This window comes from Barbus barbus, assembly GCF_936440315.1.
Source record: "Barbus barbus genome assembly, chromosome: 39".
Classification (NCBI taxonomy): Eukaryota; Metazoa; Chordata; class Actinopteri; order Cypriniformes; family Cyprinidae; genus Barbus; species Barbus barbus.
The window spans coordinates 19,198,672-19,222,298 of record NC_136717.1 but is presented as its reverse complement, the minus strand read 5'-3'; the positions used below and the strand labels follow the sequence as shown (position 1 = coordinate 19,222,298).

Genomic DNA, 23,627 nt, shown 5'->3' with positions numbered 1-23,627 from the left:
TCCAAATGCTAATAATGGAAGATGATTCGGGCATGTCGCCTACTTTGGGGGATTTGTTTAAAGAGCTTTTGAGTGATTCATTGTCAGCGGAGAAAAACAGAAGTAGTTCGACTAATTAACCTGCGTATGGGTGAATTTGTGTATGTATGTTTATTGAGTGCCTGTCTGGAATTTATGGAAACAATTTCAAGATAGCTCTCTCATAATCGCATCGGCATGTGTTATAAGTTTAGGTTTTGTAATGTCTCGCATGCCTTTCGAAAAATGTTTTTATGTTGTAGTATAGAGCAGCAATTCACATCAGAAGAAAGAGAAGAACTCTGTTGTCAGATGCAAATCTTACACAGACCTTTATTGTTCTTTTAATAGTTGATTTTTACATCACATACTGTACATACAGGCCACCGCAGTCCTCAATAATGTACATCCCTTCTCATTTACAAACTTTTACAGACATTTTGAAGTGGTCATATAACATACTTAACCTTCTTTAAACAGTTCATTCTCCTAATCATACTTTCATTTTCCTTCTCAAAACAACATCTTGGCTTTTAAACCAGTGTATCAAACCTTCCTACTTCATGACGACACTACGAAAATATGAATAACAGCAAACCAATGTCCATGAATGGTTGCTAATATAAAGTAGCGCCAATCATCAAGTCCATCTAATCGTATCCAACTCTATTCCAAAGTTTCCTTCTAAATCTCACATCAACATTTCTCAAGCCCTCATTCAACTTTCCTTCTACCTACAGTCCTTTTCTACAACAACTTTCTGCTTTGACAAGCATGTACATGCACTGGGCACTCATGATAATACAGGCAGGACTCAACAAGTAAAGCTCCATGCAAAATGCTAAATTTGGGGGGTGTGGTGGGGGGCTTGGGAACTTATGGCTCAGGTTCGATTTTTTGCATTAACAAAATAGCAAATTTTCCTTTGGACAGTTTGAAATCATATTGCTACAAAACGTAGCATTTTGTCTTGATAAATTATACCTTCTGATTTAAATATAAAATGGAGCTGATAAAACATCTGTTTAATGGGAATGTACTTGTAAGACTTGCCTTCCAATAGAGCTATGAATCAGACTTTTACAAAGTATTCATTGCTTTAGATATTTCATCTTTTTTTCTCAGTGGGTATTCGTCCCTTCTAAAAGCTAAACAGTGCTTTTAATAAAAACAAAAAGAGCTACAGTAAATATCTTGGAAGTAAAAAAAAGAAAAAAGAAACTAATTACAAAAAATCAATATTAATAAAATAAAACAAATATGACCAATTTAACAGTAAACAAGACTAGATGTGTAATCTTACGCTTTCACACAAATCAACGTGGTGATTAAATGTGTGCGGGATGTGTCTTCAATCTTCAATCCCTTGAGATCCACACAGTCGCCTCACGAATACTGTCTTTCTGGTACTGGTGCGGCCCACGTGGACCTGGGAGGGTTTTGGGGGGGAGGGATTTGGTAATAATAGCTGCCATTGTGGACAGTAACAAAAACACTGCTGTAGAAACACACAGTCCATACACACACATAAATACAAGTCCTCCGCACAGTGCCACTTCACGTGCACCCTGGGATAGCTTAGTCTTTACACCATGGTCTCCTTTCTCTTGCCCAACGAGCAGATTGAACGCTTGTCCTTTTTGGATTTGTGGGGCATGAAGGGGGCGGAAATTGAAGATGATGAAGAGGACGAGGAGAGGGTGGAGGTTGCGGAGGGCGTGGGGCTAGGGGGTTCCTCAGAGCTGGGGGATGAAGGGGCAGAGGCCGCGGACCGTGGACAGTTCTCATCCATCTCTTCCATATGGATGATGGCGGAGACAGAAGATGAGCGCCGTTTGGTGCAAACGTCTGTACTGGCAGGGGTACACAAGGATTCGCTCTCAGGGAGCGGTGAATCTTTCTGGGTTGACATGGCAGTGCGGAGGCAGTTGAGCCACTGTTGCTTGTGAAAGATGTCATTGACCTGCAGTGTGTGGGATTGGCCCTGAGATGGGTCCTGGAAGCGTACCCGGAAGATGTTCTTGGCTAAAAGGGGGGAAAAAGATATTCCAATGAGCAAAAGGAAACAAGAAATTACAAAAGGAAAATGTGTGATCAGCTTGACGTTGAGAGTCATCAACCTTACCTTTATCGGCATTACTAAAAGCCCCTCGGAATGAGCCGCCCATGCGGACGTCTCCGTCCTGCAGGTCTTCCAAAACGAGATCCTGCACTGGGATCGGCTGGCGGTACACCTGGAAACAATGCTGATCGTTCCGCATAACAGGCCGGGTCAAGACCAGAACCTCCGTGAAGAGAAACACATGCAACTTCTAAAAAGAAGGCAAAGCAAAAAGAGAGATCTGGTTATTGATGTGTTGTTTGAACGTTGGGCTGATTAGCAATTTCTCTCCTGGCGCTCTCAAAGATTCCCTTGTCATTGTGTCAAGGGTTTGAGAGACAAAGGGAGCTAGTTCCTTCCCTCTAATGGCCTTATTTGGAATATGGTGGCTTTTGTGTTTATATTTCCAGCCAATAAAAGACAAATGATTTGCCCCCCAGCGGTTTGGGCTGTTATGGGTGTTTGTATTGAAGACAAAAACTCACCGTGCCACTTTTGTTGCGAAGTTCCCCATGGCAAAGCAGGCTCTTGCACTGCTCTATGCGAGGGTCTTTCTGTCTGTCATCCAAATATTCCAGTTTATCGATATAGTACTGACACTCGGACTCCCCTTTCTTCATGTTTATGTCAGCCAACACGGCCTGAATGATGATTATCTGGAAACAAGGAACAAAGGCAGCATTAACATCAAATGTCACCTAAACGACTCCATTTGAAAGCCTGCAGTTGCTAGATTTGTGTCTGTTCTTACCGCCTGCTCAAGGCTTGCTGTGTCTGGGTGATCTGGTGGTGTGTGTCTTAAAATCTCTTTCAGGAGAAGCGGGTATTTGACCAGTCGTGAACGAGGGATGTCTAAGAAGCTCCACAAGTCTAGTTTCCTGCTGAAAGGTGACTCAAGGCAGCGCTGTAGGAAGTCCTGAACTCTTGGGTCCTGTTTCTTCTGGTCAAGCAAGGCTTTGGCAGCCAGCTGGTTACTGCAATATGCCCTGTACGCGTTCAACCTGGGCAGCTGTGGAGGAAAGCGAGAGTTAAAGTCTTAACAATCTAACAATGTTAGCGTGCCTTTTATAATAATGAAAAGACAATCAAGAGATAGATAATTACCCAGTCCACAACAATCTTGCCGATCTGTCCCACTGTGCCATCTGGGCCTGTAGCCCTCGCCAAATGAGCAAGAAGATCTGATTGGGTAAAGAATGAGTTAGCGCTACTTGTCGTCAAATTCATTAAAAACAATAAGGTGTTCTGTATAATATTCACCTTCATGAAGAGGAATATACGCATCTAAGTCTCCAAAGATGGCTGTCAGCTCCTCCTCAGACATGATAGAAAGTTTCAGCATTGGGTCATGGTACGCCTGGAGACACAAAATGAGAAAATGATGAGTAAATAATAGCAGCTTCTAATTTTACAGGGAGAGACATTTTTGGCTATAAATGGACGAAGGAAGCGAGCCAATGTATCTGACTCTGAAAGCACAGCCAAGAACTTATTCGGTCTGTTTGCTTTAAATGTTCTATCAAAACAATTTGAAATGGACAAACCTTTCGGGCCAATTTTAGGTCTTCAATCAGGTCCTGTTCTCCTCGAGACAGCTCAAAAATAGCCTGGAGAGACAGAAAAGGAACAGTCACATTCATAACCAAGAAAACTGTTTGGGTATTTTTAGTCAAGCCCCCTACATATGTCTGATTCCTCCCTTTGGTGGGAAATATTTGAGGGGTCACAGTTTGCTGTAATGTCTGATTACTAGGTCTAGTTGTGAATGAGAGGTGGAAGCTTTGTGCGTCAGACCAGCCAGTCTGTGTTAGCACTGTATGTCTGACTCCGAGACGCCAGAATGCAGCCGGACTCTCTCAGCTCCATTCCACTGTGTGCCAAGAACACATGCCAAAAAAACACAGCCAGACCGAGAGAGGTAGAGCGAGACGCAGAATAAAAACAGCGAGAGAAGGAACAGGGCACTTTCCAAGACCCAGGCCCTTTGGGTTTAATAAGTCACACAGGCCTGATTCAGTAGCGTCTGGCAGGGGGACTGAAAGTGGATTTAATAGTCTAGCTGTCTGGATTCCGTAGCTCCGACTGTACTCACCTCTTGTCTCTTAATCTCTTTGGTGGAAAAGGTTCCTTTCTGATGGACGTCCAGGGTCTCGGACCAGAGCGTGCTGTTTCGTCGCTTGGGTGGTGTGGGAGCCGCGGCCTTGCTGCAGGGTTTCTGCTGGGGCACGCCCGGAGACCGCCCGTCGCCCCGAAACGAGGCCTGGAGGGTCTGGCCGAAGCGTCGGACGGCCCCGTTCTTCACGGGAGAGATGAGGTTCGCCAGCGAGGTCACTCGGCCAAGAGGCCGCACACGCTTAGTACAGGGTTCCTATGAAACACAAGGATGGAAATAAACGTTAAAACTTAATCACCCCCTACTGACCACAACAGATTCCTCAGTGCTTCATTAACTGCACAACTGCCAACACGAGAAGGCTAAAAATCAAGAATGGAGCACAAGTTGCTGCCTCACATCAACAGAGGCTATCGTATGAGTCACTGGATATACTCTCCACTGTTGCAGGTGTGAAGGGGTCAACTGGAGGTCAGGGTGATAGGTGTTTCCTGGGCGACAGACAGCTAGGCGGAAGCTCTAGCCTCTCCCTGTTATACCAGTCACGTGAGATTGACCCCCTCAGCAAAAAAAAAATTATGTATTATGTATATATATATATATATATATATATACACCTACACATACAAACACGAACAAAGACCCCTCTCTGACTGCAACCCTGGAGACTCAGGGTTCAAGAGGCATGACTGGAATGTTGGAGACCTCAGTCAGCTGTCCCACACTGATGATCCACACACACTCAACATCATAGCCTAACTATAGCAAACAGGCCCCCCCCGTTCACTTAACGGAGACAAATTTGCTCTCTCAAAGAGAAGTTTAAGAGCTGTTGGTTGTGTGTATTTATGTGGGTCAGTTGGACCACCACGGTGAGTTACAGATTTGGCCCAGGACTTTAAACAGGGTGCACTCTACTCCCTTCTACTCTGTTCCTCTCCCTCCTTTCCTCCATTAAGAGCTGTTTATGGCTTCGTGTTGAGGCAGGCCCTGTAGCCCTTGCGTGAGAGAGACAGGCACACCTGAACCCCCTGGAAGAGGGGGAGGTGAGCACTCTCAAACTCTATATCCATAATGATTGGGCCTCCAGCCAATTTCAACAGACCTGAGAAGGGGGGGGGGATCAAAGCAAAGGAGATCTGAGACATTGATTCTACACTCTGGAGATTTGACTGAAAAATTCTCCTACCATTCCTGGAACAATGTGAGCTTTGTCGTCAAAAACGTGTTTGCGTCTTTCAAACAAAGAAGAACAAAAAGCACTATGTGCTTGCACTTTTTAAAAATGCACATTTCAATTGATTTTCCAGTGCTGGATGGTTTTCCAGCTGCTGAAATTATACAAAAAAAGGATGTGTTGTTCTCATCTTGGCAAAGTGAAACCAAGGAACCATTCCTCCGACCAGCGAAGACAGCTGCCGAGCAGATCTATGACTTTATTCTAGCAGGAACTGCAACTGTGGCCCAAGCCCAACTGGACTTGGCCACTCAGATCCGCCTGCCTGCCCTTCCTCTGCTGTAACATATGATGCAAGTAAACATGAAGACCACAACTGAACCTTCTCCACCGGTGGCCAAAAACATAAGATGTTGGGGAGACTGACCGCAGAGGAAGCAGTCTGGCTCAAAACTGAATTTAAATGAGCACAGGAGTACCTGTGTAAGCCATCACTGGCTCTAAGCAAATAATCGCAGTGTTGCTGCTGCCTATTGCAGTCTTCCTGCTGTTTAGGGAAACCCTGCAATAATAAACATTTTTTTAAAAACTCTATAGATTATCTAGAGGAAAGAGCAACATGTAGGCAGACTGATAGTGTGGCTATTTCTGGCTGTATTGACTCTTAGGGACCCCTGGGAGAGTCACATTGGGAGAACTTAGCAGGGGGAAACCTCCCCCACAGGAACCAGTGTTTAGACTACTGCTGTGTGAGTGTGTTTGCTTAGCTATACGTTGGGGACAAAATTGTCACTAAAGTTGGCTAAATGTTGGCTAAAGGTTCCATTGGGAATGACCCTCAAAAGTAAAGTAAAATTAAGTACTATAATATATTTTTTTTAATTCTAAAAATGCAAAAGATTTTCTTTTAGGAGTACAGTTAGTCTTTTGTTATTATTAGCTGTGAATAAAAACAAGAGAAGTCTATGGTAGTTTGCCATGAAAATGATTACCTGGCAATCAAACAATAGTTTGTGATAAAAAAAAAATTAATGAGGGGAACCAAGCTCTAGTTAATGTACCTCAGCCTTGAGCCACAACTTCCTAAAAATCTCCTGATTCATTCATAATTTGCTACTACTGGTTTAGCTTTCCCGACAACTAAACCATTTCTGTGGCCACTTCCGAATCCGAATTGAAACCGCAAATAGAAATAGCAGCCAGCTGAAAAGTAATATAAAAGCTTTTTTTTCTGGGTCTTAAATGCATTTCTAAATGCTCAGAGCAGGTCTCAAGCACACCTGGGCTATGGGTTGTGATTGCTTTCAGACAGCTGGAATGTTCTTTATCTCTGCATGCTCTCACACCGTCAAAAAAAGCCCGGAGGGGTTCCCCAAACCATTAATATACCTGTAAAACTTTTGCTCAGGTGTACAGCCAAACAAACAGGCTGTATAGGCACATTTAGCCACCACAATGACAAACTGACAATTTCAAAAAAGTTAAAATGTAAACCAGTAACTCAATGACCATAGCTGAGAAGACCTTTAGCCTTGTTGATTTGCCGATCACTCACTCAAGTCTCACACCCTCGAGAAACACACCTGTAGTTCTTACTCCTTTAAAGGCAAGTATGTGTACCAGATAACAACAGGGCAAGGTTCTGACTTGGCTGATAAAGAAAGTGAAGGAACTCAAACATATTTTTATCATGGAGCAAAAGAAACAAAAGGACAGAATTTGTGATTAATCTCCTTTGGGTCTCACCTCTAGTTCTTTGTAAGTCTGGTTCTGGTAGTCTATCTTCTGTAAAGTCCGTTTGATAGGTACCACACAGGGTTCATCGTAAGCCACCATTTCTTTCAATAAAATCCACTGGTTGGTTTCTGTTATTTCCAAGGGTCGGCAATAATCCACAAGTGATTCTTAAATAAATACGTGATGTAACATAAGGGGTCTGAAAACCTCACCGCCCCCCTAACCTCAGATTGTCCGCCTGAGCGGAGCTTTCTAACTTCTAAACACACTCTGTGTGTGTGTACTCTAACAATCTCTAACTTTGTTCTGGGGATGTGAGAGGTAGGGAGTGCTCATATACAGAGAGTTTTGAAAGGGGCGGAGTCCGGATGTAAACTAACCAATGGAAAGAGTGCAGAGGAGGGATATGTAAAAGAATCTGAAGAGACAACTCTCTGCAACCTCATATCAACAAAGATTTAGTCTACTAGATATTACCAAATAAGAAATGTATTATCAAAACATTTCATGGTACACAAAGCAGGAGTTTTAAACATTTTGTAAAAAAACTTTATTAAATAATCCTTTTAATTTTTATAAACTCATTTTCTGCTTTAAAAACTTAACCCTAATTAAAGTAATTTTGGACCTTAAACAAACTAACCAACCAAACCTCCCATATTCCCCAGTTTGCAGTAAAAGTTTTAAGATAAAATGCAAAACAGTCTAGCATTGTGGTGAGCGAAAGCGTTTCTGTTTGCAATGTGGATTGGTTTATGTATGAGTTTCATGAAGGGTGTAAAGTACAGGCATATTTGCATTGAGATCTGCTAATGAAGAACTGGGTCATTATCACCCACTCATTGGTGGGGGGTGGGGAGGTCATCAATTACAATATCAATCAAGGCTGAGGGGGTCACACGCACACAGTGCACTGGTGGCTGTCTGTGTATTGGAGGTATATGTGGAGGTCTGATAAATCAAAAGGTTTCACTGGTCCGAACCAGAAACTGACCCAGACCACACCATAAACAAATCCTGCTTAACAAAAGCTGCTTTTCTCTCTTTTTTTCAGCATACACAAAACCGCACAGCCATTGACCTCTACGTTTGGGTGACCAAAAATCCACTAGCACTATTGTTTACTACAGACCCAAATCTTTTACTGCTACCTTCCCACACTGTCAGCAGAGGTATTAACTTCAGCTGTGCAAATGGACTAGCATGTGACGGCGCGTTTTAAGAGAGATTTGTGTTAAAAAGTGTGAAAGCGTTGGGATGAGTGCTAAGCAAATGGAGATGAACGATGGGCAGACTCTAAGCTCACCCTCCTGTGTCAATACAAGAGTGTGAAACAGGACATGCATTAGTGTGTTTGGATCAGGACACTTTCCACTGCTCAGTGGACGGGTCAAACGGAAGCAGGGTTATTTGCTAATGAGGTTGCGTTCAGTTTACACATTGTTATTCTATTATTCAAAACATTACACTGCCTATTTTCACAACTAATCAGTGTATTTTCATAGTGTGTGTGTGTGTAAAAATCACATGTACTTTTTATTTTTTGTTCAACTAACTAATTGAATTGTAAGTGTACTGAAAACCAACTAAAACCAAAACCAAATACAGTAACAGTGACTAACACTTTTCGAAAAAATCATACGGGTTTGAAACATCATGAGGGTGTGGAAATTGCAAGGTTTTCGATTCAAGGTAAACCACCCCATTAACAATCCATCTCAGTTTCCTCTGAACAGCATCTGCAACATCCTCTTATTAAGAAACTGAAAGCGCAACATAAATTTGACTAATCGACAAAATCAAATAAATGTAAACTTGCGTGAAGTTATAATGTGAATTGCAGTAAAACAGTAATATATGGCACATTAATCAATGTCAATGTCATCCATTTTACCAATACAAGTCAAGTGGGTGGTACTAAACAAGTGAAATTAGCTTAAAACATTTTTATATACAATATTTGTATGTACGTTTCCCCCAGTTTTTTCAAACTTGTTTAAAATGGTGTATATACATTTTTTTATCATACAGTTTACAGTTGTGTGTGTGTGTATATATATATATATATATGTGTATATATATATGTGTATATGTGTATATATATATATATATATATATATATATATATATATATATATGTGTATGTATATGTATGTATGTGTGTGTATATATGTATGTATAAAAAATATAAAATTTACATATATACAATTTTATTATATATAATATACATATAATTTTTAGTTACACTGTAATAAATTGTACTATTTTGGACAATGTTTGAAACTTTGTATTGCTAGCACTTCTCATGTTATTTCATTTGTAAGTCACTTTGGACAAAAGCGTCTGCTAAATAACTAAATGTAAATTTTCTCCTTATGATAAATCAGTTGTATTCCATTTGTATTCTAAGCTGCTTTGGATAAAAGCGTTTGCTTATGAATAAATATAAAACAGAAATTATTAAACAAAAGAATACATGATTTTAATACCCATATTTGCCATAAGTATTTTAGATGTTGGTGCTATCATTTTATAACCAAATTAGCAACAGTTGATGGCTTTAATCATGTGGCTACTCAGCGCATAATGGTACATAATATATGCATGGCTAAAAATCAAAGATTGTGTGGGTGAAATCAATAACAGGGTTCCTTCATTGCTCATCCCATGGGGAGACGCTTTCATATGGTTCTCTGCGTGTTTTGATGAGAGGTGTGGTAGACCTATTGCATGAAAGCTTGGCTCAGCCTGCACCCCCTGCGGGCTAACACCTCGACACACATGACAGCTGGACATCTGGGTGTGAAGCACAAACATAGCACTCCTACTTTAGTGCTAAACACCAGCACACAAGAGTGACTCACTTCATGCAGGCCGTGTGCAAGCTTGCCTAACGGGAAAATGTGAGCTAACTTGCTACGATCTGATAAACCTCTGTTGCATAGGCAGCGAGCAGAAAGGTGTGCAGTGGATCGTAGTGCTGCCCCCTGGTGCATAATTCAATAGTATTGCAGTTCAGGTGACTGTGATGGAATTTCAAATGTTATTTCTTTGTGGCTGGATGTTCCAGGATGCATTATCTATACTTGTACAGACTTTGATTAGCAACATAAAGAACATCTTACGATAAAACCTCTTCTGTCCGAGTTTTTGAAAGCATTCTGTTTCTTATCAGTGTTGGAGGAAATCGCATTTACTGTAACAAAGGTGTGGTTACAAGACAAGCCCGTACGGGAGTAGGCTGTAGGTGTGTGACGTCTAAATGTGCAGGTGTACATCAACACCAAGTGTTTTTCTGTGGAATCAATCTATCAATTGCCATCTCTACTTCATGGCCCACCCCCCATTCATTCATCTTCTGTTTGGGATCTTATCTGCCTTTTACCTTCCGTAATACGATCCTCCATGATGCTTACAAAATGTAAATATGGTAACCCATCATGTAAATGTAAATATTTCACAACATTGTGACTGTCCAACCTGTATGAATTTCTTCAGTGGAACAAAAATAAGACATTTCGAAGAAAGTAGTTGAGACTATTGCTTCTGAAGACTTGGAATATAGCACAAAAATCACATGAGCCCCTTTTATGGTGTGTTTGCATCCTTTCTGAAGCTAGAAAGCACCAGCTCACATTATAATTTCATGCATCTACATTCTTTAAAACGTCTCCCCCCGTCTTCCACAGAAGAAAAATCATACAGGTTCAGAATAACATGCAGGTAAGAAGAGGGCAAGTTTTCCATTTTAAGGCAAACTATCTCTATAACAATATCTCAGTTCCTGAAATCCTCTTATAAATAAAGTAGCTGAAACCAAAACCGATAAATCTAAACTTGTGTTAAGTTATAATATGACTTGCAGTAAAATACATACGTGACACATTAACATTAATTTTACTATTACAGTGGGTTCGCAAAATGCAAGGAACCGTAATTCCGTCGTTTCTTATTTTGGTGTGCCACCAAAACTTCATCTACAGAAAAACAGATAAAAATCACACACATCCTGATCAAGTATATTTAACTCCAATTGAGTCAACGCACCCTCAACAGAGGTGGTTGCCACCAAACAGAGCAGGTAACTAATAACACACCCCTCCGTCCAGACACACAACAGAGTCAGGACGCATCCCACACACACATGCAGACTCTTTCCTTCTCATTCTCACAGACTTCAACAATCGCAATCTGATCTGAATCGGATCAGACTTTAAGCTACGCAAGTTAAATTAGTCACACGGTAAGAACTTCAACTGTGACCATTTAAAGACAACATTGACACTTCTTAGTCTGCAAATTCGGCAGTTACATTAAGCAGAATCTCAATTTAAAAGTCTCAGGATGACAAAGTTCACCAGAACAAGGCCCAGAGGGGAGTGAAGAGGAAAATAAAAAGGGTGGCTGCAGGACAGGTGATTGTACAAAACCCCCCACCTCCCCCAATGTGCATTCTCAAAGGTGTGCTGTGGGGGAAGAGGGTTGGGAACTTTTGTTGAAACAAGTTTCACTCTAGAATAGTCTGGGTCAGAATGAACAAGTGACTGAAACATTTCCAAGATTGGAATTGAAGGCACTGAGGCCTTATTCCTCAAGTCATTCCAAACCTCCATGACTTTTCTTCATTGGATCTATCTATGATTTATAATCTCGCACTCTAGCAATACTATACTAAAAAGAATACATTTGCCAATGTTTGGGCATGAAATGTTTTTGTGCAACAACCTTCGCCAGCTTTTTTTCCATTCCTTAAGGCATGTAGGCTCTGGTGAATCAGAGCTCTCTCATCTCGTAGGCGCAAGACTGATGAAAGTCATCTCAGTTATATTGTTCTCCTGTCTGTCAAAGTACAGAGGATCTGGGTGTGCTCAGTGTGACCTCTTACTAAACTGTAAAAAAACATTGGGTTGCTATGGATTTGTATTAATAAATCAACTGTTCTCTTTGAGAAGGAGAAAAGTACAAAAATAAACTAGAGAGGAGTCAAGATCGGTGCAGAGTTAAATTCAGAGTCAACTTGTTAGTTTACACAGCAGCGCGTCTTAATTAAGCCCTTGCTGAAATGAGGATAATTACTGACAATTATGGAAAGTTTACGGTTTAGGGAGAAATTACCCTTTTGGATTATCAGTGGAAAGATTTTCTACGATTAAATTCCTCCAGTTTACGGTTAAATGGCTTTGATTTCTGCCATAAACAAGTGATTTCATCTAGGATTCTTGTGCAAAATGGCTTTGATTTTGCTGACAAATATGGCAGAGGGGGGCATTTTTTCTTTCTTGATGATGTTATAATCAGACTTTGTTGTTTTGAGGCATGTTGTGGACAGACTGACTTCAGGGAGTAATTTAAAAAACAAGACCTCTTGATTAGTGTATTTCGATAAATCAGTTGTGCCAAATCTGTCCGATGTTGTTTAGCTGGTTTTCTTACCTTGAAGTCAAAGCTGCATAGACTGACTGCATCCGCATCGTCCTTCTCTCTGCGCTTGCGTTTCTGCAAAAAAGAAAACAGCCTTTTAAGAATCTGAAGCACAATACACATCTGAACTAAAAGGGGACACTTACAAAAACTGTAAAAACTTTCTGGCTTTGAGAGTGGAAACAAGGAAGACATTCTTTTGTCAACTTCTCTACACTTTTCCTTTAGTTTCCTGAAGAATATGCAAAGTGCAACCTCAAAAGTTGGTATTATTATGGGTTACAATGGCTCCTAAGGAGGTCCAGTAAGACTCAGGAAGGACATCATTATCCCTGAGGTCTTTTAGCACCTGTGTGTGTGAGTCGGGGGCTGGTGGGGCATCTGGCTAATGAAAACTCTACCTGTGGAGTGTGTGCAGGGTGTGAAGGGGTTATAAACTTTTTTTGCAGTACTGAGGTGGCCACCGATAACCCTTAGGGTCTCTGTTATTGGCCTATGTTCTCTTTACTAGACTTTTCCCAAAACCACTTTACGAAAATGTTCAACACAGGCCATTTAAGACAGTTCTAACTTAATGAACCTCCCAAGAAGACATCAGCTCCTCCATATAACTAGACACACATTTTGTATTTTATTTAACAATAATGATGATAATAATATATGTATGAATGTAATGGACAAAATACCATTTTTAAACCCAAAAGTCAAGTGGGAGGTTTTTGAATGCTAGTAAATCTTGACTATTAATCCAGATTGAGGCTACGTATTTAAAAACGTGTGGTAGCTTTAACCCAAATGTACCTATAATCAATAGTACACCTTTATATTTAACATTTACCAAACAAGGCTAGTTTGCAAGTCAATTAAGGTTTTGTTTATAAGACTAGTATCAGTTGAAAAACCCCTATTCATATTGTTGCTGCCACGAACAGAAGTAATGTCTTGATGAGAATCTTTGTCTTCTTATTGGGTGAAAGCATTTGTAAAGTCACGTGATCAAAACTAAACACCCTACAGCCAGCGCTCCTCGAGTTTCATTGAAGCAATGAGTAGATTCGGCTAATTTAGCATCAGACCATTGATGGAGAACAAGTTGGCAAACACACAAACAATAAATGACAAGCTATCATTTAGCAAATCCCCATTCACAGACAACAGGGAGAATTAATCAAGACCCTGATTGGAGGGTTTTAGTTGAAAGTTATGATTCCTGGCCAATCAGAAGCTGAGCTAATGAGTGAATCACAGGTTACTCATGCTGTTTGCTTTTGAACATTTTGATAGATAACGCAGATAAGCAGCTGCTTTTGTGTTATCTGAGAATGGAGAAAAGCTTATAGTCTGAAGTTTACAAGTGACACTGATACTGCTAGTGTATTTGGATTAAAAAAAATGTATGTAAAATTAATAATTAGGTCAACATTGGAAAGCATAAAAAAATCACTCAAAAGAATAAAACTAAAGCTTCACAGAAAGAAAACTGAGAACAACAAGAGAAAAGGTCAAAATGATAGACAAGCCGTGTATTTTGGCTTCAAACTGCATGTTCCTGGTGGACAAACCATAAATGGATATTACTGCAAAGAATTTATGAGAGCAAACAGCTGCTGGAACAAAAAAGCACGAGATTATTACAAACAAGCTCAATCAAAGTCACGTTTTTGGGACAGTCTGCATACTGCAGGGGTCAGTAAGATCTAGGATGAAGAGTTTGTGCACATGATGGCCAAGATGTGGTTTGCATATTGTGATTTTGACAGATCTGGACAAAATCAATATGCACAAAGCCCATCTGTTAGAGAGAGAACACTGATTAACGATCAATGAGGGGAAAAATCTAAAGAAAGAAATGAAATGGAAAAGTCAACATGAAATGGTGTTTGAAACCCATTAACTTTTCCAAGTAAAACTGGATATTCAATTAGGGGAAAAAGTAGGATGGGACTTCCATCAGGCTGACTGGATGTGAACAGTGGACTCGTGGTGGTTAGTAGAAAGGAGCTGAAAAATAAGAGCCTGAAAAGTTGTTTCAAAGATGAAAAAGGAAATATTTAAAGTTAGAATTTGAATTATAGAATTGGAAAAATGATTGTTTCCAAACGGGTTTCTCCTCAAGTTATCATTGTTCAGGTAGTTTCATCCCAACTGATGCCATCAGTAGAACCAATGCTGCAAATTGAGCATGTCACCTTTACTAAAAAAGACTTAAGGGCACATTTTGTATATATATAAAATGAAAGTATAATGCTCAGTTATCTCAAGCTGCTTCCTGTGTCTTCTGCAATCAGTCTGACTCACATTGTAATCTAGAGGCAACAGAAGAAAAAACACATTTGTATGAATGCCAAACTAACAAATCATTTTCATAAGAACTACCTTAGTTTCCATTTGAACTGAATTACTTACATATCTTTTAAATTATGCAACATATTTTGCACATCGGAAGACAATGAAACCAGACATTTGAACATGTCTGATACAGACAAACTGTCAAATTTTAATGCGGCAGTATCACAGAGGTCTGCAGGCCGCTTCCTGCCTAATCCATCTGTTGTTGCACCACCTCGTTCACCCTGCGGCCATGCAGACGGCCTTAACCAGAAGAACGGCTTGCACGTTAAAGACCAAATGCTTTTATGTTCCAGGAGTCTGAGAAGGAATAAGAGGAGGGAGGAATACTCTTTCACCTCGGCAGGGTTTTGAAGGTGAGATAATGGCGCTCGAGTTGGAAGCCTAATGAGACCCATGTGCCCACTAGATGAGCTAATGTGTGTGTATTCATGAAAAAAAATTACATATCAAAGGAACGCTTTGGCATGGGATAAAGCGGTCCGTCTTCTTTCCCGTATTTCCACCTCAAACCCCCCCCAGTTTTCCTACAGATGAGAGATGGATTGCGTTTCACTTGGCCTTCATAAACTTTGGAATGCTCTAATCGGGCTCTATTCTCTGTTTTTAATCACAAACTAGTTTGCATTTACTGCTTAACTGATTCAGTGGGAAGAAGGACTTTGGATATAGTTTGGTGGAAATTTGGGGGGGGGGGGCGCTTGGGAACTTCTCAATGGCAATTTGTGCATCAGCTGAACCAGAGGCACACGATGCCATGAGAGGATTGAGATGTCATCAGTTGGCGACAACGTGATGGTTGAGTGGAACACAATATCTGCCAAAATTTTCATAAAGGGCAAGGGGAAAGTACACTCACGGACTTGCACGTAGGAAAAATGTTTAACAAAAATGACCTTATGGGTGTAGTATTAAAGTTTCTGAGGCATGAAAACTGGTGAACCGTAGCAAAGCACCATTAATGGACCTTCAGCATTTACGTCATCTAAAATACAAAGGTCACCTGTTGTATGTCTAATTTTTTTATATTAAAATTTTAGTCCCGCTTTATGCTTTAAAGTATGTACTTGTACACTTTAAAGTACATACTTACAGGCTGTAATGTTCTGAAACAGAGCAGTAATGTAAAAGTGAATAGAACAGTCATTTCCTTTCCTTATGGCATTGAAAACTGTAATATAGTTCAACAGAATCACCTAAAAAGATTCCATTCCGCATCTATTCTTTGAGAAGGCACTGCAATAATCCGTATTATGAAAAAATTAATCAAAGACTGTGGCCAAATCAAGAAAAATCTTATCTAGTAGTTAGTTCAGTATAAAAGTATTGATAGAGTATTGGTAAGTAATTAAAATTGTACTATTTCAGCTAATCTGATCAAAGACTTTCTTTCTTACATCCTGCCCAATATTGTCCTCCAAAACAGGATACAAACTAAAGAGTGTATGTAGGTTATGATGTACACCCTCTTTGGAGAGGTGATATAACGGTGTTTCAAATCCCTTATATGATGCTAACTCAGTAACTTGCTGCCTGTGTTGACAGTAGACAGCAAGGTGGCTTGGAACAGAATTACTGTGTTTTGTATGCTTGAGAAAGTATTGAGCCATATGGATGTCATAAGCTACTCACCAGCGTGAAGTCCCAATGGGGTCCAGGTGTCAGGAAAGTAAAAGAACTTCCTCGTCTCAATGATGGCCTACAGCAAGAAAAACAAAAGATAAGATTCTCAAAACAATTATACTTCTATAGCCATTTGAAATAAAACATTTAATTCCCTCTTCACACAAAAAAACAGACAAATACAAAGCATCCAACCAGACCCAGACCTCTGGTTGTGCAGTAATGATGTAGACCTTGCAGCCAAACCTTGCAGAGATACATTAGTTTGTCCAAGTACCCAACAATGTCAGTGTGCCCACAAGAAAAGCCCATAAATGTAAAAACACATCCTATACGTACCACACACCAAGCCTGGTGTAGCTCTGTCTCCCGTGACACTGCATCATGGTCTGCAGAACCGTTACAGAGAGAGCGTCACTTAGCCCCGATCTCTCTAACTCACACCAAGACACTCAGTTTCTGCCGTCTTTCAGCCACGTGCCCTTTCTCTATCCATCATGTCCTCTTTTACTCACAAATGCACTGCCCCTCATTGTTAGCTGGGCCCTTATTTGGGGACTGGTGACAACTGTCTCAGCGAGGTCATGTTTGCAAAGATACCCAGGGTTCCTTTTTAAGAGCCGCTTCTTTTTTCAGCTACTGTAATGGGACAGCCTGCCAAAACCTTTCTACAAAGCCTTCAAAAACATTCTCACTTTTACTATCAGCTAATCTACAGAACTATGATTGAATCATCATTAATTGAGTTATGTGGTATTGCAGTTGGATTGTTCATTTTAGCAACATTGTAACAGAATGATCAATTACCCTGAAGTGCGCGCAGGTCAGCATTATTCTAAAGAAAAGATGTTTGCCTCACAAATCACTCTGAAATCATTTTTGTTCACTGATGTAATCAAGGCCAAAAGGGTGGTGAAAAATATTTTCAACAATATATTCCATTACGATATGGCTACTTGCCAAATTAAAACACTACTGTTTTTGAAGTCTCATATGCTCACCAAGTCTTCAATGATTTGATAAGAAACAGTAATAATTGTAATCTTGTAAAAGATTGTTTTAATATTATGTTAATGTTATTTTTTTCTGTGATGTAAAGCTGAATTTTCAGCATCATTACTCCAGTCTTCAGCGTCACATGAACCTTCAGAAATCATTCTAATATGCTCATTTCGTGCTCAAGAAACATTTCTTATCAATGAGAAAAGTTGTACTGGACTTTACTGTCACTATTAATCAATTTAATGTGTCCTTAATCATACTGATTCCAAACTTTAGAACAAATAAGTAAATAAATACATGGACATGATGGAATTTTCAACTCAATATTTGAAAAGACAAAGAATATTTTGCATGAGACAACAGTCCCAGTTTAGCAGTAATTTTTCAGAAATATTTGACCCCAGAATGCTTATTTTATTCGGTAAGATTTAATACTGCATAAGTTAATTAGCGGTGAAAGCTATTTTCAGTGCATGAGGATGAGTCAAGGTCTGACAGCCTCCATTTATAATAGATGCTTTTTATATTAAAAGTCTTTATTAAATGTGGGTGAACTTACAATCACAATGAATCATCACTAAAACAGTGGAAAACAAAATGAAGACATTCATTCTCTGGTTGCCATCTATTATTATTAGGCACTGTAGGCACATGTGAATGTTTGGGCTCATTTCTTTTATTCGGTCTGATGTGGTTTCGGCAAGCATCCCGTATCTCTATATCTTTCCATGAGTTGTCTGTTTATTATTCTGTCACTTGAGTGCAGATGACAGGAGAATGCAAATGGTGTATGTGTATATGAGAAAATAGGTAATTACAGTTCAACAATTCAACAGAGAAAAAATGTTTGTAGGAAGTGAGAGAAGCTGGTTCTCACATGTGACTCATTTAACTAAGGTGTGTTTTTACAATTGAATTATGTCTTATGTCAATTTAAGAAATGCGGTGATGTAGTGAGCAGAATATTGAGAAGCTGGATGATCCTGGTTGTGATATTATCTGACCAGAGAGTAAATGTGTTAATAGAGTACGGAATCTATATCGGTGTCCACTAGAAAAAGACTCTTCTACAGTGGGTGGTCTCGACTGCTAAAGACAACAGGGGGCTAAATATGTAGGTCAAATGACGCTGCCAATAACATGATGGAGTGTCCTCCATTCCGCCCTGCCATGCTGAGGAATAGACCATAGTCACGACAAGCAGATAGCATATTTCATTTATACAGATAAAAATAGACTTGGCTGTGACTGGGCCAATACAAAATATGTACTTTTCTGGTGATAGAAACGTGCAAATTTTGGGAATAATGCACAAATATTGGAACTTGCTGTCATAAAACGTGATGTTATAAAACACCATAAGACCTCTTGTGACACTGTTTGTGTTTGCATGCAAATATTAGCTAAATGCATTACTTTAAAATTCACAACTGTCATTATTTCAAAAATATTTTAAGAAGCTTTTCTTCAATAGAAAATCTCCCAACGACAGCATCACAACAACCGTCATCGATTTTCAAGGGGAAATATTAGTTATAATAAAGTAATATGATAAATTATTACAATTGAATAACTGTTTTCTATTTTAATGTTTATTCCTATGATGGCAAAGCTGAATCCCAGCAATTACTCAAGTCATTGTAATATGCTGATGTTGTGCTTAACATCTCTTATCGATGCAGAAAAGGTTATTTTTCTCTGAATTTTTGAATATACGGAAAGTGTTAAACAACAGTATTTATTTGAAATATTTTATAACATTATAATTGTCTTTGCTGGCTCTTTTGACCAATTTAATACTGAATAGAGGTATTAATTTACCTGAAAAATCACTAACCTCAGTGTTGAATGGTAGCGTACTATTTAGATATACTAATTCTGATCTGTCACAGTTTAAACTGGATAGCATGTGTGGACAGTAAAACGAAACATGGCCTTTGAAAATGATGTGACTCGAGACCTTAAAATCAACATGAGATCAAATCCAACAACCTGGTACTATTCTAATATGCAATATTCCACTCAATTCCCAATGAAAGTGAATCCAAATTAAACATGTCATCAGCTACTTCTGAACATGGTTGCAATATTGATTGATTACAACATTTGGCTTACACAGAAATTGAGCAGACTGACTTGATTACCTCAAGCGAACCAATTGTGTTTTTAAAAGGGAAAAATGTGAAATATGGTAATGACCCTAGGGCATAATAAAACACACCCATGACCTGTAGCCATATTGCGCAAAATGCCAACAGCAGCGTTTCCCAAGCCTGTTCCTGGAGGCCCTCAGCACACTCTTCATAATCAAACACACCTGATTAACCTCATCACCTCAATATCAAAGACTCCAATGCTTGAAACAAGGTGTATCAGATAAGAGAGACATCCAAAATGTGTGCTGTTTGGGAGCTTCAGGGATCCTATGAGTGTGTAGTGCTTCCAAAACATGTCTGGAATGTCGAGGTGTTGTCTGAAACTCTGGACACTGGCATGACAAATATGGACCAAATAGCACACACACCCCATGATGGTTACATCAACACAAACATCTCAGAGTCTCTCACAGGCAATGTAACAGACTGCACAAATACACCAAATATGAGGCCTGTCCTGTTCTGAGAACTCCACAGGACATTACATCACTATTGATACCACCTTCGAGTGTCAGCTGATCCGATACGAGTGTGGGAACATGCTACTTTGTGTTCGTAGGTTGACGTCATTGATGCACTTGTCATTTTGATATGTGGAAATTCATTTAAACACAACTCCACTTCTTGCGTAGCGTATTCTGAATTTTGGACATAGTAGTAGTCACAATGTACCACACAAACCAAAACTTAGTTTTAAGGGGACGGTCAACGTTGGTTTCAAGTTTTTTTTCTTTCTTTCGGTCATTGAGAAATCCCACTGACGTTAAGGTGGGAAAACACTGAAGGGGACTCAGGTTTGGTTTCACAGTGCTCTACGTAGCAAACAAAGGAGAGGCCTTGGAGGAATGATATGTCACTTACTCATCCAGATCACTCCACAGCGGCTTCAACAGCTCTCTTTGTTGTGGTCTCCACTGTCAAATATGAGACATAATATATAACGAACCTGTAGAAGGCCACGTAAAGGGCTTGAGTGTCAAACAGGCGCAGAGAATAGATAATCTGAAATTGGATAACGGTTGCCTTTAACACATACGCGTCCTGCTATGTGCAAAGCAGTGACGTTGTGCTCTTATCTTAACCATATCTGGTTTTTCAGTGCGTATTAAATGAAATGCGTTACTGTTGACTAAATCCTTGGGGATTACTGGACAAAACAAGGTCAAAAACAAGACATTGAATAAGTCTACTTTGCTTTTCCGTGACACAACACTATGTCAGAACTTATGGTGAGCTATTCACGTCACTTTTTTTCTCTCATAGTTCATATAAGGCAAAAATTAAGCCCCATTCACACCAAGAACCATAACTATAAAGATGATTAGATTAGCGTCCACACTAAGGCATGATAACATTGTATTTATTTAGAAGTACGTGCTGCAGTTATGTCATCTGCCACTTTAAATGCTCAAGCTCTTCAGATCAAGATGGATTCTAAATCACTATCAATGTTTTTATCGTTTATCAGCTGAAACAAAATTCCAACTTTATCGTTATAGTTGTGGTGTGGACTCTGCTATTCTTTAAAATCTAGAAAAAAAAATTAAATTTAGATTATTAGTGTAAACAGGCCTTTACTACATTTATAATAAAGTATAGCAAAAATCATTTTTAAATCATTAACTTAAATCAATACTGAAATCACAATTACTTTTTTCTTTTCATTTTCACATTCAATTAACAGAAAAACCAATGTAAAATGAAAATATAAAAATGGTAACACTTAGTATAAGAACCAATTCTCACTATTAACCAGTTGCTTATTAGCATGCCTATTAATAACATATTGGCGGCTTATTAGTACTTATTAAGCACATGTTCTGCATGACCATATCCCTAATCCTACTCAATACTTACTTAACAACTACCATACTAACTATTAATAAGCAGTTACAAGTTTGAGGCAAAAGTCGTAATTAATGGTTTGTTAATAGCGAGAATTGAACCTTAAAATAAAGTGTGACCAAAAAAAAAAAAAGATTTATTACAAAAATAATAAATTGACCAAATGGAGTTTAACACGACAACATAATTTCCATGTTTTCGTAATCATTAGATGTCAAATTCGCAATTGAAATTACTTTGTAAACTATCTTGCACTTTTTATTCTATGAATAAAAGGGCAAAAACAATGCAGCTTCTTTTGATTTTTCGGACAATTAAGAAGGTGAAACAAATCCCATAAACTTACATTATTAGAGTAACTGCATTACATCAATAACCACTATTTTCTGAACTCTCTATAAACCGTTCCATTGAAAGATGTAACTCTTTGTTTTTGAATGCTTCCTTATGAACATTCAATAAGATTCTACTTTTTCTATTTACAGGGTGACGTCATTGTCACGCTGGTGCTTTTGATGTGTATGTGTGTGTGATGCTTGGAATTTATTTAAACAAAGTTATACTTCCTGAAAGTCTTAGCTGCGGACCAGTTTGTATAACATCTAGGAAAGGGCTCTTTTGACGTCGGCCACCAAGCACATATAACCACCCTGGCAACTGCATAGCAACACACTAAAATCATTTAGAATATCATAGTGTCCACATAGCAATCATAGTGGCATGTAGCTCTCAAATTTTCCCAAAAATGTAAAAATAAAGTTTCCATGCCATTTTTTGATTGTATAAGAGGCAAATGGGGTCACATTTCCTGGTGTTCCAATCAGGCAGAAGGCTTGGCATGAGAGAAAGAAAACCAGACTCTCTGCCAAAATAAACGGTTGTTATTTCAGCCTGTGATAAAAGCACATTTGATGCTCTCTGGCTTCTTTCTCAGGGCTTATGTATATTTGGTACGGCCTATTTATATGTGGTACCTTGGACACATTATCAGATGTCTTCTTTGTTTAATATTGGTAACATGGCTATACGCCAAGATCTGACAGATGTGACATTCATTCATTCTAAGCTTTTAACCAAAAATATGAAAGGATTTAAAGATCAAAATCAATGTCTTTGCATACAAATAAAGATGTTTGCAGTATGTTTTTGTTTATTTTATATATTGTCATATTATTATATAGCTTTTTATTAAATCTACTTTGATGTATATACTTTGTAAACATCTTTAGCACTAAAATGTGAATGTTGTTGTTAGTCAGTCAGTCAATTGCATTACACAGCTGATTAAGTGATAAAGCCGATTTAAATCACTGCCATGTTTTTGTGTAAAACTCTGATTGGTGCACATTTAAAGCAGGCTTGAGCTGAGCATTGTTCATGTTGTGGCTTGAACGCTGCTCTTATTTTTATGAGGCATTAGCGCCATCGTGTGGTGGAATAAAACATTACAGTAATACATATGCGCTCGTGCTGTCATGCTTTGTTTTCAGTAGTCGTCATATTGCGGAAGTTTTTCTCACTTTTGAAAACACAACACACTCATACACCTATACGCACTATGTTACAGAGTAACTTATTACATATGGTTTATAATGCATAGATAAAACATTGTAAACGCAATCAACTAATACATTTTTATTAGCAGATCAAAATGCAGTTCGCACAACTGCAAAGAGTGGCATATTTGGCAAAGGGATACGCAGACCACAGTAAGTGCGAGTATTGGAATAATAATGAAGAAGAGCAACAACAAAGTCAGTGTGTGACATGATTTTCCTGACCGTTTGAAACTGCGCTCCGGAGACGCGTCGATATCCGACACCGACGACTTTCTCTTGTTCCTCCGCGGTCTTTCGTTCATCGGCGCTGGAGATCCGTCGGTGTCCTCCATTTGAAAATGTGGACCTGGAATGTGCTACTGTAAACTGTATATACTAAACGTAGTGCAATTAAAATGAGCTATGGGGGGTGAATTGAAAGGGGCAAGTTTGCGATATTCAACGGATGGGACGGGTTTTGAATATGGCGGAAATCTGAAATCTTATCCAATCAGAAGCGAGCAGGAGGGGCTCTGTTGATGGCGAC

The 23,627-nt window shown here is 39.2% G+C and overlaps 1 protein-coding gene across 2 annotated transcripts; it reads right to left on the bottom strand.

Annotated features, from left to right (window-relative positions):
* Positions 1-327: 327 nt before the first annotated feature.
* On the bottom strand, positions 328-23,566 carry LOC306859082 (neuroepithelial cell-transforming gene 1 protein-like). 2 transcript variants are annotated; one of them, XM_079399899.1, is made up of 11 exons: positions 23,324-23,566; positions 16,549-16,615; positions 12,580-12,642; positions 4,212-4,487; positions 3,664-3,726; positions 3,380-3,476; positions 3,224-3,300; positions 2,871-3,128; positions 2,605-2,775; positions 2,144-2,330; positions 328-2,043 (listed from the first exon to the last, which is right to left on the bottom strand). In XM_079399899.1, exons 1-11 carry the CDS (start codon positions 23,431-23,433, stop codon positions 1,604-1,606), a joined length of 1,809 nt encoding a protein of 602 aa, XP_079256025.1. In that variant the 5' UTR covers positions 23,434-23,566; the 3' UTR covers positions 328-1,603. The 2 variants fall into 2 exon arrangements, with proteins under 2 accessions (XP_079256025.1, XP_079256026.1); XM_079399900.1 differs by lacking the exons at positions 12,580-12,642; positions 16,549-16,615; positions 23,324-23,566 and adding an exon at positions 7,156-7,454.
* Between the last annotated feature and the right edge of the window lie 61 nt (positions 23,567-23,627).